The 25,514-nt window shown below is 47.2% G+C and overlaps 1 protein-coding gene and 1 long non-coding RNA gene across 4 annotated transcripts in view; one reads left to right on the plus strand and one right to left on the minus strand.

Moving 5' to 3' along the window:
- Positions 1-9,478: 9,478 nt before the first annotated feature.
- IFNGR2 (interferon gamma receptor 2) overlaps positions 9,479-25,514 on the minus strand; it is a 36,398-nt gene continuing 20,362 nt past the window's right edge. For all 3 annotated transcript variants that reach the window (XM_005548806.5, XM_065541401.2, XM_074034078.1), the window contains 4 exons: positions 19,482-19,630; positions 14,362-14,521; positions 13,826-13,983; positions 9,479-10,168 (listed from right to left, as the gene is read on the minus strand). In XM_005548806.5, coding sequence (XP_005548863.2) covers positions 10,034-10,168; positions 13,826-13,983; positions 14,362-14,521; positions 19,482-19,630 — 602 coding nt within the window. In that variant the 3' untranslated portion in view covers positions 9,479-10,033. The remainder of the gene's footprint in view (positions 10,169-13,825; positions 13,984-14,361; positions 14,522-19,481; positions 19,631-25,514) is intronic.
- LOC135970015 (uncharacterized) lies at positions 10,849-15,455 on the plus strand. Its single transcript, XR_010585390.2, has 2 exons — positions 10,849-10,987; positions 12,966-15,455. It is a non-coding gene; the product is annotated as an uncharacterized lncRNA (long non-coding RNA).

Raw genomic sequence — 25,514 nt, forward strand, 5'->3', positions numbered from 1 at the left:
TCCTGAATAGCTGGGACTAGAGGTGCAAACCACCACACTAGGCCCCAAAACACCTTTTTAAAATTCTGTAAAGTTCTTTCCTTAGAGTTTTTTTGAAGTGTGCATTGTATGTCTTTAGGAAGAAGGTGTCAATTATATGGTGTTTTCTATTATTGAGACTTGGAAATTTATCTCCTGGAACATGTTGAAAAATGTAATTTGGGGCCAGGCCTGTACTCCCAGTACTTTGGGAGGCCGAGGCGGGCAGATTACTTGAGGTCAGGAATTCGAGATCAGCCTGGCCAACATGGTGAAACCCGTCTCTACTAAAAATACAGAAAATTAGCTAAGTGTGGTGGCACATGCCTGTAATCCCAGCTACTCGGAAGGCTGAGGCAGGAGAATTGCTTGAACCCAGGAGGCAGAGGCTGCAGTGAGCTGAGATCACACCACTGCACTCCAGTGTGGGCAACAGAGCAAGACTCTGTTTCAAAAAAAAAAAAAAGCAAAAAAGAAAAATGTAATTTGGGGAAACTGCTGCTATGGTGGCTTTAGAATAGAACACAGGGAATTAACAAAGGAGAGGAAAATGTTTAGGTGTGGGCATGGCTGACTTTGGGAAAAGCCTGTGGCCAGCTTGATTATGTGGAATAAAAATGGTGGGAGGAGGGCACAGTAGGAAGAATTCTTCCAGTTGCGTTGTTACTAGACGATTCTGGTTTGGGCGCTGGGATTCTTGGAGGCCTATGGATTTAAGTTTAGGTTGGTTTACTTCTCCCTTATTCCCTTATTCTGGCACTGCCACTTATTAGCTATGTGACTGCAAGACTGTTTCCCTGTCTGTAAGTATGAGAATTAATCTGAGGAAATGCTTAACATAGTTCTGGAAATAGTAAGTGATCCACACAAGTAGGCTATTTTTTTCTTTTTTTGAGACGGAGCCTCACTCTGTCATCCAGGCTGGAGTGCAGTGGCCCACTGCAACCTTAGCCTCCTGGGTTCAAGCCATTCTCGTGCCTCGGCCTCCCAAGTAACTGGGATTATAGGCACGTGCCACCATGCCCAGCTAATTGTTTTTGTATTTTTAGTAGAGATGGGTGTTTGCCATGTTGGCCAGGCTGGTCTCGAACTTCTGACCTCAAGAGATCTGCCAGCCTCAGCCTCCCAAAGTGCAGGGAATTACAGGTACCGTGCCTGGCATTTCTTATGACTTGAAGGGATGTTTCCTTTCTCATCTGATGACTTTTTAGCTTTTTGCCACAAGGTGGCATGCCATGCTAAGAAAAACAAGACTTCCAAGTTTAGAGCCTGCCAGAGGTTTTTTTTGTAGCACTTTTATCACAGCTTAAGTAATTTTACGTAGGGTTTTGGATAACAGTAAATGCCTCTTCAATTCTTTTAGCTGCGGCAAATAGAATATTTTAAATTTGTTTGAGTAAGTATGGCAGGACAGGCTGCCTAGACCCTCATGGATTATGCCAGTGTAGAGAGCGCTGGGGTCTTTGATTTGGGGAGCATGTTGACCTCTTCCCCACCCCAGAGGTCTAGACATAAAACCAGAGAGCTCTCCAAAAAGGATGTAAATTGTGCTCTTTTCCAGCAGCAGTTTCTGGGTTTTTTTGTTTGTTTGTTTTGTTTTTTGGGTTTTTTTTTTTTGAGACTGGGTCTCAGACTCTGTCACCCTCCGCCTCCCAGGCTCAAGCAATCCTCCCACCTCAGCCTTCCAAGTAGCTCAGACTACAGGTTCATGCCACTACATCCTGGCTAATTGTTAATGTTTTGTAAAGATGGGGTTTCACCATGTTACCCAGGCTGGTCTCGAACTCCTGGGCTCAAAGGATCTGCCTACCTCAGCCTCCTAAAGTGCTGGGATTACAGGTATGAGCCACTGCACCCAGCCAGCAGTTTATTTTCTTTTCTTTCTTTTCTTTTCTTTCTTTTCTTTTCTTTCTTTTCTTTCTCTTTCTTTTCTTTCTCTTTCTTTTCTTTCTTTTCTTCCTTTTCTTTCTTTTCTTTCCTTCCTTTTCTTTCTTTTCTTTCTTTCTTTCGAGATGGAGTCTCACTATTTTACCCAGGCTGGAGTGCAGTGGCTTTCACAGGCATGATCGTTGCACACTTCGACCTGGAACTGCTGAGCTCAAGTGACCCTCCAGCCTCAGCCTCCCAAGTAGCTGGGACTATAGTACAGGTCTGTACTCCAACAGTTTCTACTTCTGGTGCCAAAATCATGATTCAGTATGATCAATGTACTTCTCTCCCACCATGGAAGTTGGGAGTTTAGAAATTAACTTTTTTTTTTTTTTTTTTTCGAGACAGGGTCTGGCTCTGTCACTCAGGCTGGAGTGCAGTGGTGTGAGCTCGGCTCACTGCAACCTCTGTCTGCTAGGCTCAGGAGATCCTCTCACCTCAGCCTCCTGAGTAGCTTAGACTACAGACGCATGCCTCCACGCCTGGCTAATTGTATTTTCTGTAGAGACAGGGTTTCACCACGTTGCCCAGATTGGTCTGGAGCTCCTGAGCTCAAGCGATCTGCTCACCTCAACCTCCCAAAGTGCTAGGATTACAGGCATGAGCCACCGCACCCAGCCTGAGATTAACTTTTTATGCTGAAATTACATCAGACTTACCAGGAGAGTAACAAAAATAGCACAAAGAGGCCAGGCATGGTGGCTCACGCCTATAATCCCAGTGCTTTGGGAGGCCAAGGTGGGCAGATCACCTGAGATCAGGAGTTCAAGACCAGCTCGGCCAACATGGTGAAATCTCATCTCTACTAAAACTACAAAAATTAGCCAGGCGTAGTGGCAGTTGCCTATAATCCCAGCTACTTGGGAGGCTGAGGTAGGAGAATCGCTTGAACCCAGGAGGTGGAAGTTGCAGTGAGCCAAGACCCCGCCATTGCACTCCAGCCTGGGCAACAGAGTGAAACTCCGTCAACACACACACATACACACAAACACAAATAATTCATGTATAACCTTCAGATTCCCAAAAGTTAACATTTTACTACATTTGCTTTGGTCTGTTATTTTAAATGTTTGGCAGCATGTTGCAGATGTGATGCCTGTTTACTTACCCTTGAATACTGTGTATATTTCCCCCCAAATATAACTGCAATACGATACCAGTAAGAAAATTAACATGGATACAGTACTTTGTGCCTTATTCAGATTTTTCAGATTACCCCTGTAAAGTACTTTATAGTAAAGAAAAAAAACCTCTGTTTTTCCGTGGCAGGATCCAGCCCATGATCACACATTGCATTTAGTTGTCATACCCTGCAGTGTCTCTTGTATTTGGAATGGTTCTTCAGTCTTTGTCTTCTGTGACTAGGCATTTGGAACGTGAGTGGCTTACGTATCAGGGCTACTAGCAGTTGCTGTGTGCCTTTGTGTTCTGTTTAGGTCAACAGCACCGGTGGGGTTGTGCGGTGCACAGCCTACAGGAATGTACTCACAGACCCAACTACTGGTGCTCCACATATTTTACTAGTAGCCTGGGGCTGGCCACTTGAGAAGTGTCTGGATCTGGAGGACACTTGAAGGTACTCACAGTTGTACTAAGGGTCAGAGCAAAATTTCAGAAAGGAAACAGTCAAGAAACACATTAGTTTGATTGATTAATTGAATTTTATGCCAGGCAAAATTTTGTACCTGCCCATCTCCAAGGACCTCAGGGTCCTACCTGGACTTACCAGCTCTTTAAGGGTTTGACCCTCTCTTAGGCTTTTCAGGTACAAAAATACTCTTATTACCCACAGAGAATAGATCAGATATTTTTATTCACCTGAATGCAGAAATGAAACAAGTTGAATTAATATTTACAGTTACTATGCATTGTTACTCATACCACTATTTAATTTCAAGGAAAATCATTAATATTGTATGTTGTGGTTTTTTGTTTTGTTGTTTTTGTTTTTGTTTTGAGACAGAGTCTCTCTCTGTTTGCCCAGGCTGGAGTGCAGTGGCACGATCTTGGCTCACTGCAACCTCTGCCTCCCAGGTTCAAGCAATTCTTATGCCTCAACCTCCTGAGTAGCTGGAGCTACAGGCGTGCGCCATCATGCCTGGCTAATTTTTGCATTTTTAGCAGAGACGGGGTTTCTCCATGTTGGCCAGGCTGGTCTCAAACTCCTGACCTCGAGTGATCTGCCTGCCTCGGCCTCCCAAAGTGCTGGGATTACAGGCGTGAGCCAGCGTGCCTGGCCACGTATCATTTGATGTTTATGTTGTAGCTGGGTATATGGATGTAAAGTAACCCTGAGGATCTGCCTCCCTCCTCTTTTTCTGATAACTGAGGGCCCAGAGAAGCTAATGCTGCCTATATCTCTACAATGGGATGAATTTTTAGGCTATCATTTTTTAGGAATGTCTAGGTGTCGTTCCTAGATCATCTTCCTAGAGCATTGGCAAGTTGCCCTGACCAGAGTCCTCTCCTTAGCAACGGGCAGCTCTGCGGCCCCAGGTCCCAAGTACCCACTCTGACCAGTTTCCATACCCTCCCAAGCGTAGCCGGCTGTTTTCCCTCCCCACAGACTGGAGACAAGGAGGAAGACTCACTTTCATTTCATTCCCATGGGACAGTCCTTGAGTTTCAAGGGAGCCTGGGAGCAGCAGTGAAGGGCAGGGAGGCGTGACTGCATCTCTAGAAAATGCTGGGGTGAAGTCTCACTTCTTACCAAACAGAAGGACAGCTGGGGATGTTCTCATCTCAAATAGAGACTATTTGGCAAACAGCAAATATATTTCGAAGGGCTCTGGGCGCCTCAGAGATGTGACTGCATAGTGTGGAAGTTGTCAGAATCAAAATGGATTCACTTGTGCTTAAAACAAACAAAAAACCCTGACAAATAGAACTGGGGAAGGCCATGAAGGATTCTCATGCATAAATGCTTGATAACAAAAATGATCACAAGGCCAGGTGTGGTGGCTCATGCCTGTAATCCCAGCACTTTGGGAGGCCGAGGCAGGCGGATCACTTGAGGTCAGGAGTTCGAGGCCAGCCTGGGCAACATGGCAAAATCCCATGTCTACTAAAAATACAAAAAATTAGCCAGGCATGGTGGCGGGTGCCTGTAGTCCCAGCTACTAAGGAGGCTGACACAGGAGAATTTCTTGAATCTGGAAAGTGGAGGTTGCAGTGAGCTGTGATTGCATCACTGCACTCCAGCCTGGGAGACAGAGCAAGACTCTGTCTCTAAATAAATAAATAAATAATGATCACAAAAGACTGCAAAAATCTCAACCTTGCACAAAGCCCTTCACAGCCTTACACAAAAAACACTTTTATGAGGACATCTTCCCAGCAACTGCCTGTCTAACCTTGGAATAGCATCACCCTTGCTATTGATCCTTATAGCCAAGGATAATTATCTTAATGATCTTATCCTCATTTTTCCTTTAAGAACCTTTGTTTTCCTTCACCTGCCTAAATATGCACATAGTTTACTCTGGCACACATATTCCCCTCGTAATACCCTATTCCCAAATCAGTATCATTTCCTTTCAGAGAGCCTCTCTCTGTTTGTTGTGGCGCTTCAAAGACATAGTGACCATAGTGACTATGCAGGCTGCTTTAAATGTTATGTACCGAGAAGTCCTTTTTTTTTTTTTTTTTTTTTTTTTTTGAGACAGATTCTTGCTCTGTTGTCCAGGTTGGAGTGCAGTGGTGCCATCTTGGCTCACTGCAACTTCCACCTTGTGGGTTCAACCGATTCTCCTGCCTCAGCCTCATGAGTAGCTGGGATTACAGGCACCTGCCACTGTGCTGGGCTGATTTTTGTATTTTTAGTAGAGACGGGGTTTCACCGTGTTGGCCAGACTGGTCTTGAACTCCTGACCTCAGGTGATCTCACCTGAGCCTCCCCAAATGCTGTGATTACAGGTGTGAGCCACCATGCCTGGCCAGAAGTCCATTTTATGTGATTTAAACACTATGGACAGAGACATGATTTTATTTTTATATTATTATTATTTTTTGAGACAGAGTCTCGCTCTGTCACCCAGGTAGAGGGCAGTGGTGCAATCTCAGCTCACTGCAACCTCTGCCTCCCAGGTTCAAGCGATTCTCCTGCCTCAGCCTCCTGAGTAGCTGGGATTACAGGCATGTACCACCACACTTGGCTAATTTTTGTATTTTTAATAGAGACGGGGTTTCACCATGTTGGTCAGGCTGGTCTCGAACTCGTGACCTCGTGATCCCTCCTCCCTCAGCCTCCCAAAGGGCTGGGATTACAAGCGTGAGCCACCACACTGGCCTATTTTATTTTATTATTATTTTTGAAACAGTCTCGCTCTGTCGCCAGGCGTGCAGTGGCACGATCTCTGCTCACTGCAACCTCTGCCTTCCAGGTTCAAGCAATTCTCCTGCCTCAGTCTCCCAAGTAGCTGGGACTAGAGGCGCATGCCGCCATGCCCGGCTATTTTTTTTTTTTTTTGTATTTTAGTAGAGACAGGGTTTCACCATGTTGCCCAGGCTGGTCTCGAACTCCTGAGCTCAGGCAATCCACCCTCCTCGGCCTCCCAAAGTGCTAGGATTACAGGCATGAGCCACCGCGCCTGGCCAGAGATGTGATTTTAAAAGATATAAATGTCACAGAGGCAGATGACCTAAGCCTTGGCCTTGACTAGTGTATTAATCCCATCAATTAGTTATTTATTTTACTAAGGATAATGAGGCATTTCATTTCAGAAAATACTATTTAAGGCTGGGCACAGTGGCTCACATCTATAATTCCAGCACTTTGGGAGGCTGAGGTGGGTGGATCACCTGAGGTGAGAGGTTTGAGACCAGCCTGACCAACATGGTGAAACCCCATCTCTACTAAAAATACAAAAATTAGCCGGGCATGGTGGCGAGCATCTGTAATCCCAGCTACTCTGGAGGCTGAGGCACAAAAATCGCTTGAACCCAGAAGGCGGAGGTTGCAGTGAACTGAGATCGTGCCACTGCGCTCCAGCTTGGGCAACAGGGTGAGACTCTGTCTCTGAATAAATAAATAAATAAATGGGGTGGCACAGACGCACTTACTCTAACAGAGTTGATCTGCCCTCTGTCCTGCTGGGCTCAAACTCTTTCCTGTTCTCTTTCTGCTATGGAAGTATCCTCCACTCCTCACTGGGCGCCATCCTGCTGCCCAACAGAAGAAGCTCTTGTCTCCGATTTCCTGAATGGTCTAAGGTAAGTCTTTACAATTCCTGTCTACGACTTCTTCCTCCAAACTTGTCTACTTAAGGTGCACCTAATGCATACAACAGATGCTTCACAGGGAGACTTGCATGCATGGGGTGGGAGTGGGCCCTGTTTGTCTAACTCTTGCCACCGCAGACAGCATGGCACACAATACTTAGAGAGTTAGCCACTTTCTCCGGATGCGGTGGCTCACGCCTGTAATCTCAACCTTTGGGAGGCCAGTGCAGGTAGATCACAAGGCCAGGAGTTCGAGAACAGCCTGGCCAATATGGTGAAACCTCATCTCTACTGAAAATACAAAAATTAGCCGGGTATAGTGGCGCACGCCTGTAATGCCAGCTATTCAGGAGTCTGAGGCAGGAGAATTGCTTGAACCTGGGAGGTGGAGGTTGTAGTGAGCCAAGATCGTGCCACTGCACTCCAGCCTGGGCGACAGAGTGAGACTGTCTCAAAAAAAGAAAAAAAAAAAGCCACTTTCTTACCAGCAGTACAGGGCCCCAACAGAGGAAGAGAAGGTGGCTCCATCGACTAGTGCTAGAAGCTGCATAAAGCTCCAGTCAGTCTCACCTCTTCCCATTGTCAAGACAGGGCTGCCGGCAGAGCTTCTTCCTAAAGCAGCATGATGGCAGCTGTGGCCCTCTGCGTGGGAGATGGGATGAATCTACACATCCATTTCCCACATGGGAAGAGTTATATGAATGGATTTTTATGTTTTATTTATTTTTATTCTTATTATTTTTGAGATAGTCTCGCTGTGTCGCCAGGCTGGAGTACAGTGGTGCGACCTCAGCTCACTGCAACCTCCGCCTCCTGGGTTCAACCAATTCTCCTGCCTCAGCATCCCAAGAAGCTGGGACTACAGGTGCGCACCACCACACCCAGCTAATTTTTGTATTTTTAGTAGAGACGGGGTTTCACCATGTTGGTCAGGATGGTCTCGATCTCTTGACCTCGTTATCCACCTGCCTTGGCCTCCCGAAGTGCTGGGAATACAGGTATGAGCCACCATGCCCGGCCTATTTTTTATTTTTTTGAGATGGAGTCTCACTCTGTCGCCCAGGCTGGAGTGCAGTGGCACAATCTCGGCTCACTGCAACCTGCCAGGCTCAAGCAATTCCCCTGCCTCAGCCTCCCATGTAGCTGGGATTACAGGGGCCTGCCACCACACTCAGCTAATTTTTGTGCTTTTAGTAGAGATGGGGTTTCACCATGTTGGCCAAGCTGGTCTCGAACACCTGACCTCAGGTGATCCGCCTGCCTCAGCCTCCCAAAGTGCTGGGATTACAGGTGTGAGCCACTGCGCCCAGCCTATAAATGGATTTTAAATACATATCCTTTGAACAACAGAGCCCAACAATACTGACAGATGACTTGCGTGCTCAGTGGCTACTACTACTGATTAATCAGTTAATTATCTTTATTGCCCACAAACGCCTGCCTTGGTCAACACAGTGTGACTTGTCACATATAAATGAAGTGCTAATGTGCCTTCTGCAAATCCCCCTTATAACTTTTATATTTTTGAGACAGGGTCTCTCTTGCTCTGTTGCCAAGGCTGGAATGTAATGGTGCAATCATTGCTCACTGCAACCTTGAACTCCTAGGCTCAAATGATCCTCTGGTCTCAGCCTCCTGAGTAGCTAGGACTACAGGTGTGCACCACCACGACTAGCTAATTTTTTATTTTTTGTGAAAACAAGGTCTCACTATGTTGCCCAGGCTGTTCTCAAACTCCTGGCCTCAAGCGATCCTCCCATCTTGACCTCCCAAAGTGCTGGGATTACAGGCGTGAGCCACCATGCCCAGCCTTTTTTTTTTTTTTTTTTAAGATAGGGTCTCACTCTGTCTCCCACGCTGGAGTGCAGTGGCATCATTTTGGCTCATGGTAACCTCTGCCTCCCAGGCTAAGGCATCCTCCCACTTTAGCCTCCCAAGTAGCTGGGACTACAGGTACATGTCATCACAGCTGGCTAAGTTTTATATTTTTCATAGAGACCGGGGTTTCGCCATGTTGCCCAGGCTGGTCTAGAACTCCTGGCCTCCAGTGATCCACCCACCTCAGCCTCCCAAAGTGTTGGGATTACAGGCATGAGCCACTGCACTTGGCCCCAGCCTCCTTTATAACCTTTGGAGGATCAAGTAACATCCACAGGAAGTGTTTGCTGAGTTCCCATGAGGCCTCTGTAGCTCTAGCAGGTGTTATTTAAGAAAAAACAAGTTTAGATTGAGTAATTTTAAAAAGCTGAAACTCTGCAGAAAATAAGCTACAATAAAGAAAAGACTTCACATAGACTTAAAAAAAAAAACATGTGCTATACAGTCTTTTATTTCTAGTTTAAAAACAAAATCTTAAATTACTAGGAGTATATTTACAGGATTAATTACATTTTAAGCCAGCACACCATGGAAGTACATGAAGGGCCACTCAGTGTCCTTCACTGGGACAGGCTGGGACAGGTTGTGTGACCTGCCCGAGGGGCTCCGGCTCATTTGCTGAAGTTGAGAAGAAGACCATGTCTTCTGACTGCTCAGCCCAAACAATGAAAAAAGTATCAGAGATGTGTCATATCCATTTTGCTAACAAGCAATTACATGACTTTTTAGTGTTTAAGAGAAGCCTTAATTTTCCTGGGATATCTCCATAGAATCATTCTAAAAACTTGTTTCATTTTGAAAATTCTTCAAGAAAAAAAAAAAAGCTTGTCACCCCCATGAGACCCACTGTCTCTCACAAGGCAGGGACAGGCCTTTTAGAGGCAGGAAAAGGGAATACTGGTCTCTGGGAAGTCCAGACAGAACTCCAGCAGCTCCACTGGTTCGACGATCTCTTCCAGGGGCCAGTGGGCTAGACCCATGCTTTGGTTCAAAGTGTTTGGAGAACATCTTCTTGCTCCTTTTCTGGAAAGGAAATGATGGACACAGAGTCCCAGACGTCATCCTTTGGTGAGCTGTCCTTGTCCAAGACCTCTAAGATGGGCTGGGTTGGGTCCTTTAAATACTTGGGGAGATTGGAAAACAAAATTGTAATCAGTTTACCAGTTCAATACACCAGACTTCTGAACTTTAGCTTTTTTGTTGTGCTTTTAAAATTGTTTTGTTTGAGACGGAGTCTCACTCTGTCACCTAGGCTAGAGTGCAGTGGTGTGATGTCGGCTCACTGCAACCTCCACCTCCTGGGTTCAAGTGATTCTCCTGCCTCAGCCTCCTGAGCAGCTGGGACTACAGGCGCGCGCCACCACGCCTGGCTAATTTTTTGTATTTTTAGTAGAGACGGGGTCTCACCATGTTGGCCAGGCTGGTCTCAAACTCCTCACTGCAAATGACCCAGCCACCTTGGCCTCCCAAAGTACTGGGATTGTAAGTGTGAGCAGCTGCACCTGGCCTACTTTAGTTTTAATTGGTATAGTTATTTTATTAAGGTATAAAAGTTGATTCTGTCCACCAATGACATAACTTCTTTTTCTTTTTTTTCAACAATGAAACAATTTTTTTTTCTTTTTTTTTTTTTTTGAGTCAGAGTATCTCTTTCACCCAGGCTGGAGTGCAGTGGCGCAATCTCAGCTCACTGCAACTTCTGCCTCCCAGGTTCAAGCAATCTCCTGCCTCAGCCTCCCAAGTAGCTAGGATTGCAGGCATGCACCACTACAGCCAGCTAATTTTTTTTTTTTTTTTTTTTTTTTTGAGATGGAGTCTTGCTCTGTCGCCAGGCTGGAGTGCAGTGGCGTGATCTCGGCTCACTGCAACCTCCGAATCCCTGGTTCAAGCGATTCTCCTGCCTCCGCCTCCCGAGTAGCTGGGACTACAGGTGCACGCCTGGGTAAGTTTTGTATTTTTAGTAGAGACAGGGTTTCACCATGTTGGCCTGGTGACCTCGTGATCCACGCGCGTCGGCCTCCCAAAGTGCTGGGATTACAGGCATGAGCCACTGCGCCCGGCCAACAACTTCTAATAGTTGAATACTCCTTACCCCTCATCTCAGTAATAACTTTAATACCCATCCCAGGGCTGACCATGTTAATATGCTGAGAGTGTAAAAGGGCAAAACTCAGGAAGAGCAAGTTTCGTTTTTTGGGTTTTTTTGTCTGATTTTCTGATTGGAAGAAAAGCAAGTTCTTCCTTGCAACCCTCAGTGCAGGCCTGTGGGTTATTAATCTTAAAACATCTCAAATGATAACCTTTCAGCGAAGGAGGGACTGGGGGCTCTTGTTCAGCTGTGATGGGGAAAAAGAGGGCAAGTTCGTAAGCATTGGTCTCAGGCACTCCTCCACCCCTCCCCTCACAACAGCGCGCAGCGCGCAGCAAGCAGAGAATCTGGGAGGGAGGGCCTTAGGCCTTAACATATAAAGGGGTGTTTCCCAGCAATTAATTTCCCTTTTGCTCCCACAGGCTTTAGGCTTAGCCACAGATTCACCAAGTTACCAAGAACCTAGTATGTAGCTCTTGGAAATGCTGAAAGATACTGAAAGACAATAAGCTTGTAGCTGACTGATGGAAAGAGGAACAAAACCAAAGCATGTACCCTTGTGAGACCCCAGAATTATAAGTGAAACATGATTCACTGTTGTCATGTAACTCAGAGACCTTTGGTGGATGTTCTTCACGCTTTCCTAGGAAAGTAGACCGACAGGCCTGTGTTTTCTGTTCATTTCTCAGAGGAATGACTCATAGTAAATTCATGTACTAGGGCTCAGCTGGCCATTCTACCAGGAGAGAGAGATCATGACTGCAAGAAAGATTCTGAGACCTGTTAGGAGCTATGATTTTGTGACGGTATTAACCAGGGAGGTTCTAGTAGGGAATCTGTATATGGCCTATGTACCTAAAATACATCGTGACAGATGAAGGAACAAGTGGCTAGGGTTCTCTCTGAAAGTGCCGCTGTGTTTCTGTAGACTTGGACCTTATCTAACATCTGTTCACCCTCATGTAACTGAGTAACATTCTGTTTCCAACACCTTTACTCTGGGTTTACCCAAGAATAATGTGAAGCCTCCAGAAGCAAATGCTTTTTATTTAATTTATTTTTATTTTTTGAGATGAAGTTTTGCTCTGTCACCCAGGCTAAAGTGCTGTGGTGTGATCTTGGCTCACTGTAACTTCCACCTCCTGGTTCAAGTGATTCTCCTGCCTCAGCCTCCTGAGTAGCTGGGATTATAGGCACCCACCATCATGCCTGGCTAATTTTTGTATTTTTGGTAGAGACAGGGTTTCACCATGTTGGCCAGGCTGGTCTCCAGCTCCTGACCTCAGGTGATCCTCCTGTCTTGGCCTCCCAAAGTGCTGGGATTACAGGTGTGGTTCACTACGCCTGGCTGCAAATGCTTTTTAAATGTTCTTTTTTCAGCTCGCCTCTCATACCCAAAATGTCCTGACCATGTCCCTCAGAAGGCCCAGTGGTCTCACAGAGCCTCAGGGGGCTGGGGCTATGCAGGAAAATAAGACTTTCCACAAGACGCACACTGCTGTTCTTTCTCAAGTCCTTCCAAACACTAGCCAATACTCACTGGGCAGTGGTGCATAGGGCCTGGCACTCACAGCTCTGGGGGTTGACTCTGCCTTAGGGCCCTCCTAAGCACCCTGTGGGCCCCAAAGCTCAAGCTCCTGATCACTCTCTCCACCGCCTTCACATCCTCCAGCCAGGCCACTTCCCTGGTGCATTCTCCAGAGAGCAGAGGAGATCTGCTGCCTGAGAGGGGCCTACTGCCACCTTTTTAGCCAATCCCATGCCATTAAAAAAAAATTAAATTGTGGTAAAATGCACATAACATAAAATGTACCATTATAACTCTTTTTAGGTGTACAGTTCGGTAGTGCCAAGCACATTCACATTGTGCAATCATGACCACCATCCATCTCGAGAACTCTCTACAGCTCCAGAACTGAAACTCTGGCCCCACTCAACACGAACTTCCCGCTTTCCTCCCTCCACTATTGCAACCACCATTCTACTTCCCGTCTTTATGGATTTGATGACTCTGGGGACCTCATTTAAGTGGAAGCATACGGTATCCTTTCGTGACTGTCCTACTCCACTCGGCATAATGTCCTCAAGGTCCATCCACGTGGTGGCATGTGTCACAATCCCCTTCCTTTCTAATGCTGAATGACATTCCATCGTATGGAAAGACCATCCATTGGTTTATCTATTCATCCTTCAACGACACCAGAGTGCTTCCACCTTTTGGCTGCTGTGAATCAAGTCAATATGAACATGGGGTATAAATAACCCCATACAATTTTTAACACAAATCTCTGTGTCCACAGCTTTGCTCACTGCTGCACTCTTAGGGGTTGCCGGGGCAGTGGGGCCCTGTTGTGTCACCATTAAGATGTCTGCGTGGCCAGGCGCAGTGGCTCACGCCTGTAATCCCAGCACTTTGGGAGGCTGAGGTGGGCGGATCACTTGAGGTCAGGAGTTCGAGACCAGTCTGGCCAACACAGCAAAACTCCATCTCTACCAAAAATACAAAAATTAGCAGGCCATGGTGGTGAGCACTTGTAATACCAGCTACTCAGGAGGCTGAGGCGGCAGAATCGCTTGAACCTGGGAGACGGAGGCTGCAGTGAGCAGAGATTATACCACAACAGTCCAGCCTGCAACAGAGCAAGACCCTATCTCAAAAAAAAAAAAAAAAAAAGAAATGTGCACACATACCTCTTCTATCTGTAACGGAATGCTTGGTGGAGTGTGAAACCAGTATTTAATCAGGCCTCTGTATTTCAGGACCAGGAAGAAACAGGCCCCTGCCAGCACCGACAGCAACGAAAATGTTCCCACGGAGATCAGGATGACTTGCTGAAGCTCTGTGGAGGCTAAAAAAAAGGACACGAAAGTGAACAGAATGATCTTCCTACACACAACACAAACATCAGTTAATGTTCCATCCATGCTGCTTAAAAAGCATTCCTGGCCTAGTAGAATGGGCAGGTGCCCCTATCCCCACCCTCACCCGGTACGCTTACGTTAATAGCTGAAGTCAATCCTGTAATGAAATAAAGCCAGCGGTAGCTGTCCGGCAGCCTCCGCGACCGCAGATCCCAGCACAAGCTCATTACACCTGCAGTTCAGCACTCTCTTCTCACTGGCTCTCCCCACTCCCACCACCCATGACCTCATAGGCGGTCCCCGATTTCACTATTGGAGGAGTATTCTTTCCCAGTTCAGAAAGGACATAAGAAGGTATATTTTACCATCTGCCATCGTTTCGTAGCAAGATGTGTTGCTTAAATGCCCCAGTCTAAAGATGTTACTTTTGTTCCAAAGCAGTTGTGCCTGGACTTGTAAACAGTACACTCTGAAGGGTTTTAAGTTATCCAATGAAATGGAGTTGCTTCTGAAAGGGCCTTTGACCTGTTTTAAAAACACCACAAGCACACATGTAAATCCCTTGAATGAACACGGCCAAGCTGCCTCCATCTTTTCTGATGTTTCCTCAAATTCACTGTGAACACGACAACCAAAGGAGAAGAAGATGCCATTTTTAGCGGGTCACTGGCGGGCAGTGGACACATTGTATGTGTGAAAACTGGTGTGTTGTGTGGTCAAAGAGGCTGATAGCTTTAGAACTGTTTCTGGCTGTGTGGTCTCAGAGTGCCCATTGTAATAACTAGACTTCAGTAAATCCCAATTTCTAGGATAACCTTTTTCTCCTCTAAAATTAACATTTTGAGCTGGATGGGGTGGCTCACGCCTGTAATCCCACCACTTTGGGAGGCCAAGGTGGGCGGATCACCTGAGGTCAGGAGTTGGAGACCAGCCTGGCAAACATCTCAAAACCCTGTCTCCACTAAAAGTACAAAAATTAGCTGGATGTGGTGGCGCACACCTGTAATCCCAGCTGCATGGGAGGCTGACAGAGGAGAATCACTTGGACCAGGAGGCGGAGGCTGCAGTGAGCCAAGATTGTGCCACTGCACTCCAGCCTGGGTGACAGAGCAAGACTGCATCTCAAAACAAACAAACTAATATTTTGTATTTCTTTCTTTCTTCTTCTTCTTTTTTTTTTTTTTTTTTTGAGATGGAGTTTCGCTCTGTCACCAGGCTGGATTGCAGTGGTGCAACCTCAGCTCACTGCAACCTCCGCTTCCCAGGTTCAAGCAATTCTCCTGCCTCCAACTCCTGAGTTGCTGGGATTATAGGTGCCCACCACCACGTCCAGCTCATTTTTGTATTTTTAGTAGAGACAGGGTTTCCCCATGTTGCCCAGGCTGGTCTTGAGCTCCTGACCTCAGGTGATCCACCTGCCTCGGCCTCCCAAAGTGCTGGGATTACAGGCGTGAGCCACCACGCCCAGCCAAAATTTTGTATCTCATAGTTAATCTAGATACCTCAAGTTAGTCAACAGAGAAAAAATTATTCTAGGAAATAATGTTCCTTTCATTCCCAACCTGCTTCTAGTTTGACCAAAATGTGCTTGATCCTCCTATAGTTTCAGCTAAAATGACCTTAGAGATTTATGACATCAGGAGACAACTGGACCCCAGACTCCAGGAGGGTTCTGTGTCTCCTCCCTGCATCCCCCTGTTGCCTCGAGCAGACCTTGCTGCCTCCCCACCTGGTCCTCCAGGCAATGGCTCCTCACTCTTGTCCTGGCAAGGTTGTCACTGTCCCACACCGAAGTGGAAAACAGCGATACCCTACTATGGCAGTACAGGGTTTCTTGCAAAGAACTGTTTTCTAATTTTGAGATACAATATAATCCACTGCAGTCACATGAAATGACGGCATAACATATGCTTGAAAACATGGGAAGACAAGGCTGCTAAACTGTTAACTGAAAAAAGGCAGATTATCCAAGTACAGAACATGTTATTATTTTTTAAAATAGAAAAATAGGCCAGGCGTGGTGGCTCATGCCTGTAATTCCAGCACTTCGGGAGGCTGAGGTGGGACAATCACTTGAGTTTGAGCTTGGGTAACATAGTGAGACCCCCTCCCCGCGTCTCTATGGAAAAAAATAAATAAGCTGGTCATGGTGGTGCATGCCTATAGTCCCAGCTGCTTGGGAGGCCAAAGTGGGAGGACAGCTTGAGCCTGGGAATTGGAGGCTACAGTGAGCTCTGATTGCACCACTGCACTCCAGCCTGGGTGAGAGAGTGGAATTGTCTCTGAAAAATTAAAGTTAAAAAATAAAAATACAAACATAATTGTATTATCTATGAATTGCAGTATTACTTGATGGTTTTACATTATCTTTTCTTCTGTTTAGTGGTGGTGACTGCCAGGGCAGAGGAAGACGCGATTTTAAGGATGAAAATTCCCTTTGGGTTTATTTCAGCATTCAATTGGAATTCCTAAAATTCAGAATCACAGACTGCAGAAGAGCTAATGTAACAGGCCTAACACTAATGGCCTTTGAAGGACCTGATTTCAAGGTCGACCCTTGGCTGACATCTGGGAATTTGTGTGTGTGTGTGTGTGTGTGTGTGTGTGTTTGAGACGGAGTCTTGCTCCATTGCCCAGGCTGGAGTGCAGTGGTGCGATCTCAACTCGCTGCAACCTCCACCTCCCAGGTTCAAGCGATTCTCCTGCTTCAGCCTCCCAAGTAACTGGGATCACAGGGGCCCGCCACAGCGCCTGGCTAATTTTTGTATTTTTAGTAGAGATGGGTTTTCACCATGCTGGCCAGGCCTGTCTCGAACCCCTGACCCCAAGTGATCCGCCTGCCTCGGCCTCCCACAGTGCTGGGGTTTCAGGCGTGAGCCACGGCGCCCAGCCTGGGAATTTGGATTTCAGGTTTATGCCTCCCATTCCCAAACTGGTAAGGTGGCTTTACTGTCCCTACACTGTTTGCAGTGTGTGTTCTTTATGAGGAGCATCTGCTTTCCTTCTGGGAGTTGGAATTTTGGCATACGCTAGACAGAAGGTGCGTATGTGGCTAGCGCCAGTAAAAACCCTGGGCGCTGGGTCTCTCACAAGCCTCCCTGGCAGACAGCAGTTCACGCGTGCAGTCACAGCTTGCTGGTGGAGGAATGAAGTGTGTCCTGCGTGACTCCGCTCGGGGAGGGCTCCCAGAAGCCCACCCCTGGACACCCGTGGACTTTCCTTCATGTGCCTCTTCCCTTTGCCGATTTTGCTTTGCATCCTTTTGCTGTAAAAAATCAGAGTGTGGGCCAGGCACAGATGGGGAGGCTGAGACAGAAGAATCTCTTGAACCCATGAGCTGAGACTGTGGCACTGCACTCCACCCTGGGCGACACAGTGAAACTCTGTCTCAGAACAAAACAAAACAAAAGAAATGAGAGCGTGGCTGTGCTGGGCCCTGGGAGTCCTTTGAGCGATCTAGGGTGGGAGGTAGCACAGCAACACAGTGCCCTCAAGTGAAGAAACCAACCAAACCGTGGAGAAAAACGTGGCCAGAGCGCCCACCCCATCTCCTGCATTTCCGGCACCATATCCGGTTGGTGAGGACAGCTTGGAAGAGGCAGAGTCTCTCTCTTCTGGATTCTGCCAGGCTCCTTCTATTCTAATTGACCCAGATCTTGAGCTCTGATTTGGAGAAATGATTTTTCCCTATTTCCTAGATGCTAAATCTGTTTTTCAGTGAGTCTCAACCTTGCCAGTTTCATACTCCCCATAATGAAATGAAGAGAAGGCTGGGAACAGGGGCTCATGCCTGTAACCTCAGCACTTTCGGAGACTGAGGTGGGCAGATTGTTTGAGACCATGAGTTCGAGACCAGCTTGAGCAACATGGCAAAACCCCATCTCTACAAAAAAAATTTTAAAATGTTAGCCAGGTGTGGTTGGCACAGGCCTGTAATTCCAGCTACTCGGGAAGCTGAAGTGGGTGGATTGCTTGAGCCTGGGAGGTAGAGGTTGCAGTGAGCCAAGATTGTACCACAGTACTCCAGCCTGGGCGACAGTGAGACTGTCTCAAAAAAAGAACAATAGGCCGGGCGCGGTGGCTCACGCCTGTAATCCCAACACTTTGGGAGGCCGAGGTGGGCGGATCACGAGGTCAGGAGATCGAGACCATCCTGGCTAACACGGTGAAACCCCGTCTCTACTAAAAATACAAAAAATTAGCCGGGCATGGTGGCGGGCGCCTGTAGTCCCAGCTACTCGGGAGGCTGAGGCAGGAGAATGGCGTGAACCTGGGAGGCGGAGCTTGCAGTGAGACGAGATCGCGCCACTGCAGTCCAGCCTGGGCGACAGAGTGAGACTGTCTCAAAAAAAAAAAAGAAAAAGAAAAAAAGAACAATAATTTAAAAAAAAAAAAGAGAGAAGCGCAGATACAAAGTGTGTGGCAGAAAAACATGGTGGTCAAGAGCACGGCTCTGAAGCTAGGCATCTCTGCTCTGCTCTGCCAGTGGTTTGCTACTGACCTGAGGCAAGTCACTTAACGACTTGGATTCCCTCTCTGCAAATGGATTAGTATAAAGATGAAATGGGCTAGGCACGGTGGCTCATGCCTGTAATCCCAGCACTTTAGGTGGCCAAGGTGGGCAGATCACCTGAGGTCAGGAGGTCGAGACCAGCCTGACCAATATGGTGAAACCCCATCTCTACTAAAAATACAAAAACTAGCTGGGCATCAAGAATGAAACTCCAGCTAAAAAAAAAAAAAAAAAAAAGATGAAATGAGATGAAGTATCTAAAATTCTAAAATGCTGGCCCAGAGCCAAACACAAAGGAAGCTCTCAATAAATGTAAGCTCTTATTATCAAAAACCATAATAATGTTGAATTTAGGAAATTCTGAAGTTCACATAGATAGCAGAACCTCATTAAACATAGCTGGGATAATTTAGGCACTGGACATGCTTCAAGACCATCATGTTTTTTCCTGTGCTCCCCGAGGCTAACCAGGCCCCTCTGATATCATGCACCTCTGTTAACGTGATCATACCTGCTGCTCTCTGGAAGGCTCTTTCTCCCTTTGTTTCCCCCCGATTCCACATGTGCCCTTTTCACAAACTGTTCAAACATTTATACAGTTAAGCCTTGCAGGCTGTAGTTGTGGATTCCTCATGGAGAACCAGGCCCACTAAAACCTCCTCCAAACTGCAGAGCGTGGCAAAGGTATTGTGAGCAGGGCACTGGCTAAGTCTGGACCCCACACAAGGAAACAGAGTGACATCAAAGGATGGCCAGCCCTTCAGATCGGCCTGGCGGAGGGAGGTCTCAGCACACCGAGTGGAAAAACAGGTCTTGAAGAGGACAATGAAAACAGGCTCAGGGCTCAGTCTCTATGAGGACACGAGGACATGGGGACACCCTGTTTTTGCCCATGTTAAAGGTTTCTTTCTATTGCTAAGCCAGAAACTGCAAAGAAAAGAAAATCCAAACAAAAAAGGAACATGCTCTTGCCTGCTGGAGTCCTCCTTTTTCCCAGTAACGGACATAATAGCAAAAAAAGGCTGTGGAGGCATCAGCGATGTCAAAGGGAGAGGAGAACCTGATGATGAGGGAGCCTTCTCCTGGGGTCACCTCAATGTTTTCTGGAGGCCCGACAGTCACTGAAAAAGAATTACAAAGAGAAAATCATACACATACACGTATGTATTATAGATATAATACACTCTATATATGTATAATGCAATACATATATATAGTGGGTGTAGATATCTACACACATATATTTTTATCTATTTATTTATTTATTATTTTTTCGAGACGGAGTCCTGCTCTGTCGCCCAGGCTAGAGTGCAGTCGCGTGATCTCAGCGCACCACAACCTCCACCTCCCGGGCTCAAGCAATTCTCTTGCCTCAGCCTCTCAAGTAGCTGGGATTACAGGCGTGTGCCACCATGTCCGGCTAATTTTTATATTTTTAGTAGAGACAGGGTATCTTCATGTTGGCCAGGCTGTTCTCAAACTCCTGACCTCGTGATCTGCCTGCCTCAGCCTGCCAAAGTGCTGAGATTACAGGCGTGAGCCACCGCGCCTGGCCTATTTATTTTATTTATTTTATTTATTTATTTATTTATTTATTTTTGAGATGGAATCTTGCTCATGTCACCCAGGCTGGAGTGCAGTGGTGCAATCTCGGCTCACTGCAACCTCTGCCTTCCAGGTTCAAGCGATTCTCCTGCCTCAGCCTCTCGTGTAGTTGCAATTACAGGCACACGCCACTACACCCAGATAATTTTTATATTTTTAGTAGAGACGGGGTTTCACCAAGTTGGCCAGGCTGGTTTCAAACTACTGACCTCAGGTGATCCGCCCGCCTTGGCCTCCCAAAGTGCTGGGATTACAGGCGTGAGCCACTGCGCCCAGCCATATTTCTATTTATACATGCAGTGGAGCTGACTTTGGATGCACAAGTCTACAAGAGGCGGCTCCAGGTGTGAGGCTGACTTGAAGGCAGCACCTGGAGTGTGAGCCACCACACCCATGCTCCAGGTAGAAGGAGAGGCCTTGAGGCAGTCCACAGTGTGGCCCAGAGCAAGTCCCTCTGGCTACTCAGGGTGCAGCGCCGATGCCAGAAGGTGAGATTCCACCAGGCAGGTGCAAAAGCCTCCCTGAATGAAAGGCCGCCAGAGCCAGTGTCTCTTACAATAATTCCCTAGGAGTTGTTTCCAGGGCCCCCACAAAGGACACGCCTAATTGCAAGAATCACTGTGCCCAGCAGATCGCAGAGATGTGGCTTTCTACCAGGTATTTAGGATTGTCACAGCTGAGATGCAGTTTACCAATCAGGGGCCATGTGACCATAAGTAGTGCCACTTAGTAACACGGTTGACATGACACCTTTAGTGTCAGCTTTCCAGAGAAACAAAACTGGAAGGTTAACCAAAGGTCAAATTTTCCTGCGGAGGGGAAATGATTTTGTTAGCCCTTACCTACAATATACATAAAATTCCAATATAACTGAGCAAAAGTGGTGTTTATAAACTTTACGTACATTTGTCTCCTAGCTTCTTGTAATACTATGTTTATTTATTAATTAAAATAAATTTTTTTGAGACAGGGTCTTGGTCTATTGCCCAGGCTGGAGTACAGTAGTGCAATCGTGGCTCACTGCAACCTTGAACTCCCAGGCACCCGAGTGAAGTGATCCAACCACTTCAGCCTCCCAAGTACCTGAGACTATAGGCCCGTGCCACCACGCCTAATTTTTTTTTGTTTTTGTTTTTGTAAAGCTGGAGTTTTCCCATGCTGGTCTTGAACTCCTGGGCTCACGTGATCCTTCTGCCTCGACCTCCAAAAGTACTGGGATTCCAGGTGTGAGCCACCACACCCATACTACATTTAAACACGGTAAGTGAGAAGTGTTGCCATGGTAAGTCTGTTTGTTCAGGCTTTTCACATAATTCACCTCATAGTCACCTCAGGCTAGGACGGTGACTCACGATGTGCTATCAGTGAGGGCTATGAAGCATTTATTAAGTAAGCATGCACATTGTATAATTCACCAGAGGAACTCAGATCAAAGTACAGGTTGGGTCCTCGAAATTCTAAGAGACCAATGTCTCCACATTTTACACAAGGAGACAATGCTGTCACTGTGAGTTCACAACAGCGGGGCTGGATTCTCTCCCCTGGGCACTCCAGGTTGGTGAGGGTTAGGTGTATGATCTGGCCAAGCTTCTCTCTGTGCAAAAGAACTACTGAGTTTGTAGCTGTGCCCTCTTATTTGTTCTGGTGGAGGTGCTAAGTCCAGACAACTCCCAGTGGCAGAAGCAGGGTCAGGCCTGGCCCACCAACAGCCACAGTGATGTTCGTGGATTGACTGCTAGTGACAAAATGCTCTTCCATTCAGCCTGCTCAGGGACGCTGGCACACGTTCTCCAGCTTCCCTTGGCCCAGCTAAGTGAGCAGAGCATGCAGAAGCACGTTGCAGAAGCGCCTGCAGGGCCTGGCTGTAGGACACGTTCTTTGGGCATCTCCATTAGCACGTGGGAGTGTGGACACCAGCCACAGCTGGCCACTGTACGGCTGAAAGCACAGGGCTCAGACCTGCCCTTCTGAAGAAAGTCCCGACCTGGAATCTGATATGAACCTGGTAAACCTTGTCTCTAGAGGGGAGAACAATCTGACTCCTCTCACAGCACTGGAGGAAGGCTGGCTCCAGGAACACCGGACGACAATGCGTGAGGCCTCCAGGCAAATGGCCTTTCCACGAAGCCTCTTACAGATCAGTGTCACCACCAAATAAGGGTATCCTGGGCAGGGCGTGGTGGCTCACACCTGTAATCCCAGCACTTTGGGAGGCCAAGGTGGGCGGGTCACTTGAGGTCAGGAGTTTGAGACCAGCCTGGTCAACATGCGGAAATGCCATTTCTACTAAAAATACAAAAGTTAGGCTGTGTGCAGTGGCTCACGCTTGTAATCCCAGCACTTTGGGAGGCCGAGGTGGGCGGATCATGAGGTCAGGAGATCGAGACCATCCTGGCTAACACGGTGAAACCCCATCTCTACTAAAAATACAAAAAATTAGCCAGGAGCAGTGGCGGGCAACTGTAGTCCCAGCTACTCAGAAGGTTGAGGCAGGAGAATGGCATGAACCCGGAAGGCGGAGTTTGCAGTGAGCCAAAATCGCGCCGCTGCACTGCAGCCTGGGCCACAGAGCGAGACTCTGTCTCAAAAAAAAAAAAAAAAAAAAAAAAAAATTAGCTGGGCATGGTGGTGGGTGCCTATAATCCCAGCTATTCAGGAGGCTGAGGCAGGAGAATCACTCGAACCTGGGAGGCAGAGGTTGCAGTGAGCCAAGATCGTGCCACTGCACTCCAGCCTGGGTGACAAGAGTGAAACTCTGTCTCACAAAAACAAAAACAAAATTAACTGGGGTGTGGTGGCACACGCATGTAATCCCAGCTACTGGGGAGGCTGAGGCACAAGAATCACTTAAACCTGGAGGCGGAGGTTGCAGTGAGCTGAGATTGCTCCACTGCACTCCAGCCTGGGCGACAGAATGAGACTGCCTCAAAAAAACAAAAAACAAAACAAAAAAACAAATAAGGTTATCCCCATTTCTCGGATGAGGAAACAGAAGCCAGGAGGTGACACTATTTGCCCAGAGTAACAGCCAGTAAATGGCAGAGTTGGGATAAGAACCCAGGCGGGGGTGATATCAACGCCCGCCCCCTCCAACCACCATCTCACTCCTCCACTTGGTAAACCTCCTTCATGTCCATTACTGATTCTAACGCCACCAGCAGAGGTGAAAGTGGCAGGTATGAGGTGAGACCACCACTGTGTCAAGCTTTTGAAGCACGCGGGCAAAGAACAGCAACCCAGCCAGTAACTAACAGAAACATGGGTGCTTGACTCCAGCTGAGAGCGGCAGCTGGCTGGTACCAGACCCAATGTCACTATACACCCTGCTTCTGTTACCTTCTCTTGATCCCTGGGCAGTGGTGGTAACTATCATTCCTCTTTTTTTTTTTTTTTAAATGATGGAGCCTTGCTCTATCACCCAGGCTGGAGTGCAATGGTGTAATCTTGGCTCACTGCAACCTCCACTTCCCAGATTCAAGAGATTCTCCCGCCTCAGCCTCCAGGCTTAAGTGATTCTCATGCCTCAGCCTCCCCAGTAGCTGGGATTACAGGCATGCGCCACCATACCCAACTAACTTTTGCATTTTTAGTAGACATGGGGGTTTCACCATGTTGGCCAGGCTGGTCTTGAACTCCTAACCTCAGATGATCTGCCTGCCTCAGCCTCCCAAAGTGCTGGGACTGCAGGGGTGAGCCACTGTGCCCGGCCATCATTACTTCATACTCCTAATTCCCACTTATTTGACACTTTATAGCTCAAATGGGGGGTGGTTCTGTACCCAAGGACAAATGGCTTGTCCACAGCAGACGAGGAACCAGCAGGACTGCCTGGTCTTCTCTGTTTCTATCCCTCACAGCACCTAGCACAAACCACTGATTTTTTTAAAAAAAAACTTAAAAAAAAAATAGAGATGGGGTCTTGCTATGTTCCCTAGGCTCATCTTGAACTCCTGAACTCAAGCAATCCTCCCATCTCAGCCTCCCAATGGGCTAAGATCACAGGCATGAGCCTCTCTAAAAAAACTTTTTATTGGCCGGGCATGGTGGCTCACACCTGTAATCCCAGCACTTTGGGAGGCCGAGGCAGGTGGATCACCAGGTCAGGAGATCAAGACCATCCTGGCTAACATGGTGAAACCCCGTCTCTACTAAAAATACAAAAAATTAGCCGGGCATGGTGGCGGGCACCTGTAGTCCCAGATACTCGGGAGGCTGAGGCAGGAGAATGGTGTGAACTCGGGAGGTAGAGCTTGTAGTGAGCCGAGATTGTGCCACTGCACTCCAGCCTGGGCAACAGAGCGGGACTCTGTCTCAAAACAACAACAACAACAACAACAACAACAACAACAAACAAAAAATTAGCCAGGATTAGCCAGGCATGGTGGCACGACCTGTAGTCCCAGCTACTTGGGAGGCTGAGGCAGGAGAATCACTTGAACCCGGGAGGTGGAGCTTGCAGTGAGCCGAGATCGTGCCACTGCACTCCAGCCTGGGTGACAGAGCGAGATTCCATCTCAAAACAAAAACAAAAACACAAAAAAACCCAACAACAACAAAAAACTTTTTATTACAGAAAATTTCAAACACATAGAAAGTAGATTGGCCGGGCATGGTGGCTCACGCCTGTAATCCCAGCACTTTGGGAGGCTAAGGCAGGCAGATCATGAGGTCAGAAGATCGAGACCATCCTGGCTAACATGGTGAAAACCTGTCTCTACTAAAAATACAAAAAATTAGCCAGGCATGGTGGCGGGTGCCTGTAGTCCCAGCTACTCGGGAGGCTGAGGCAGGAGAATGGCGTGAACCCGGAAGGCAGAGCTTGCAGTGAGTGGAGATCACGCCACTGTACTCCAGCCTGGGCGACAGAGCAAGACTCCGTCTCAAAAAAAGTAAATAAATAAAATGTAGAGAGAAGATCATAACGAACACTCGTGTACTCATTACCCAACTGAATGAACTGTCAACTTATGACCAATTTTTATTTCTTCTATGCCTAGAAACTTCGTCCTTGCCCCTCCTGCTCTTTGGATTATTTTGATTTCTTTCTTTCTTTTTTTTTCTTTTTGAGATGGAGTTTCGCTCTTGTTGCCCAGACTGGAGTGCAATGGTGCGATCTCAGCTCACCGCAACCTCTGCCCCCAGGTTCAAGCGATTCTCCTGCTTCAGCCTCCCAAGTAGCTGGGATTTAGGTGCCTGCCACCACACCCAGCTAATTTTTTGTATTTTTAGTAGAGATGGGATTTTACTATGTTGGCCAGGCTGGTCTCCCACTCCAAACCTTAGGTGATCCACCTGCCTCGGTCTCCCAAAGTGCTGGGATTACAGGTGTGAGCCACTGCGCTCAGCCTATTTTGATTTCTTTGAACAAATCTCAGCAATCACATCATTTCATCTGCAAAT

The sequence above is a fragment of the Macaca fascicularis genome, chromosome 3 (assembly GCF_037993035.2).
Source record: "Macaca fascicularis isolate 582-1 chromosome 3, T2T-MFA8v1.1".
NCBI classification, from domain to species: domain Eukaryota; kingdom Metazoa; phylum Chordata; class Mammalia; order Primates; family Cercopithecidae; genus Macaca; species Macaca fascicularis.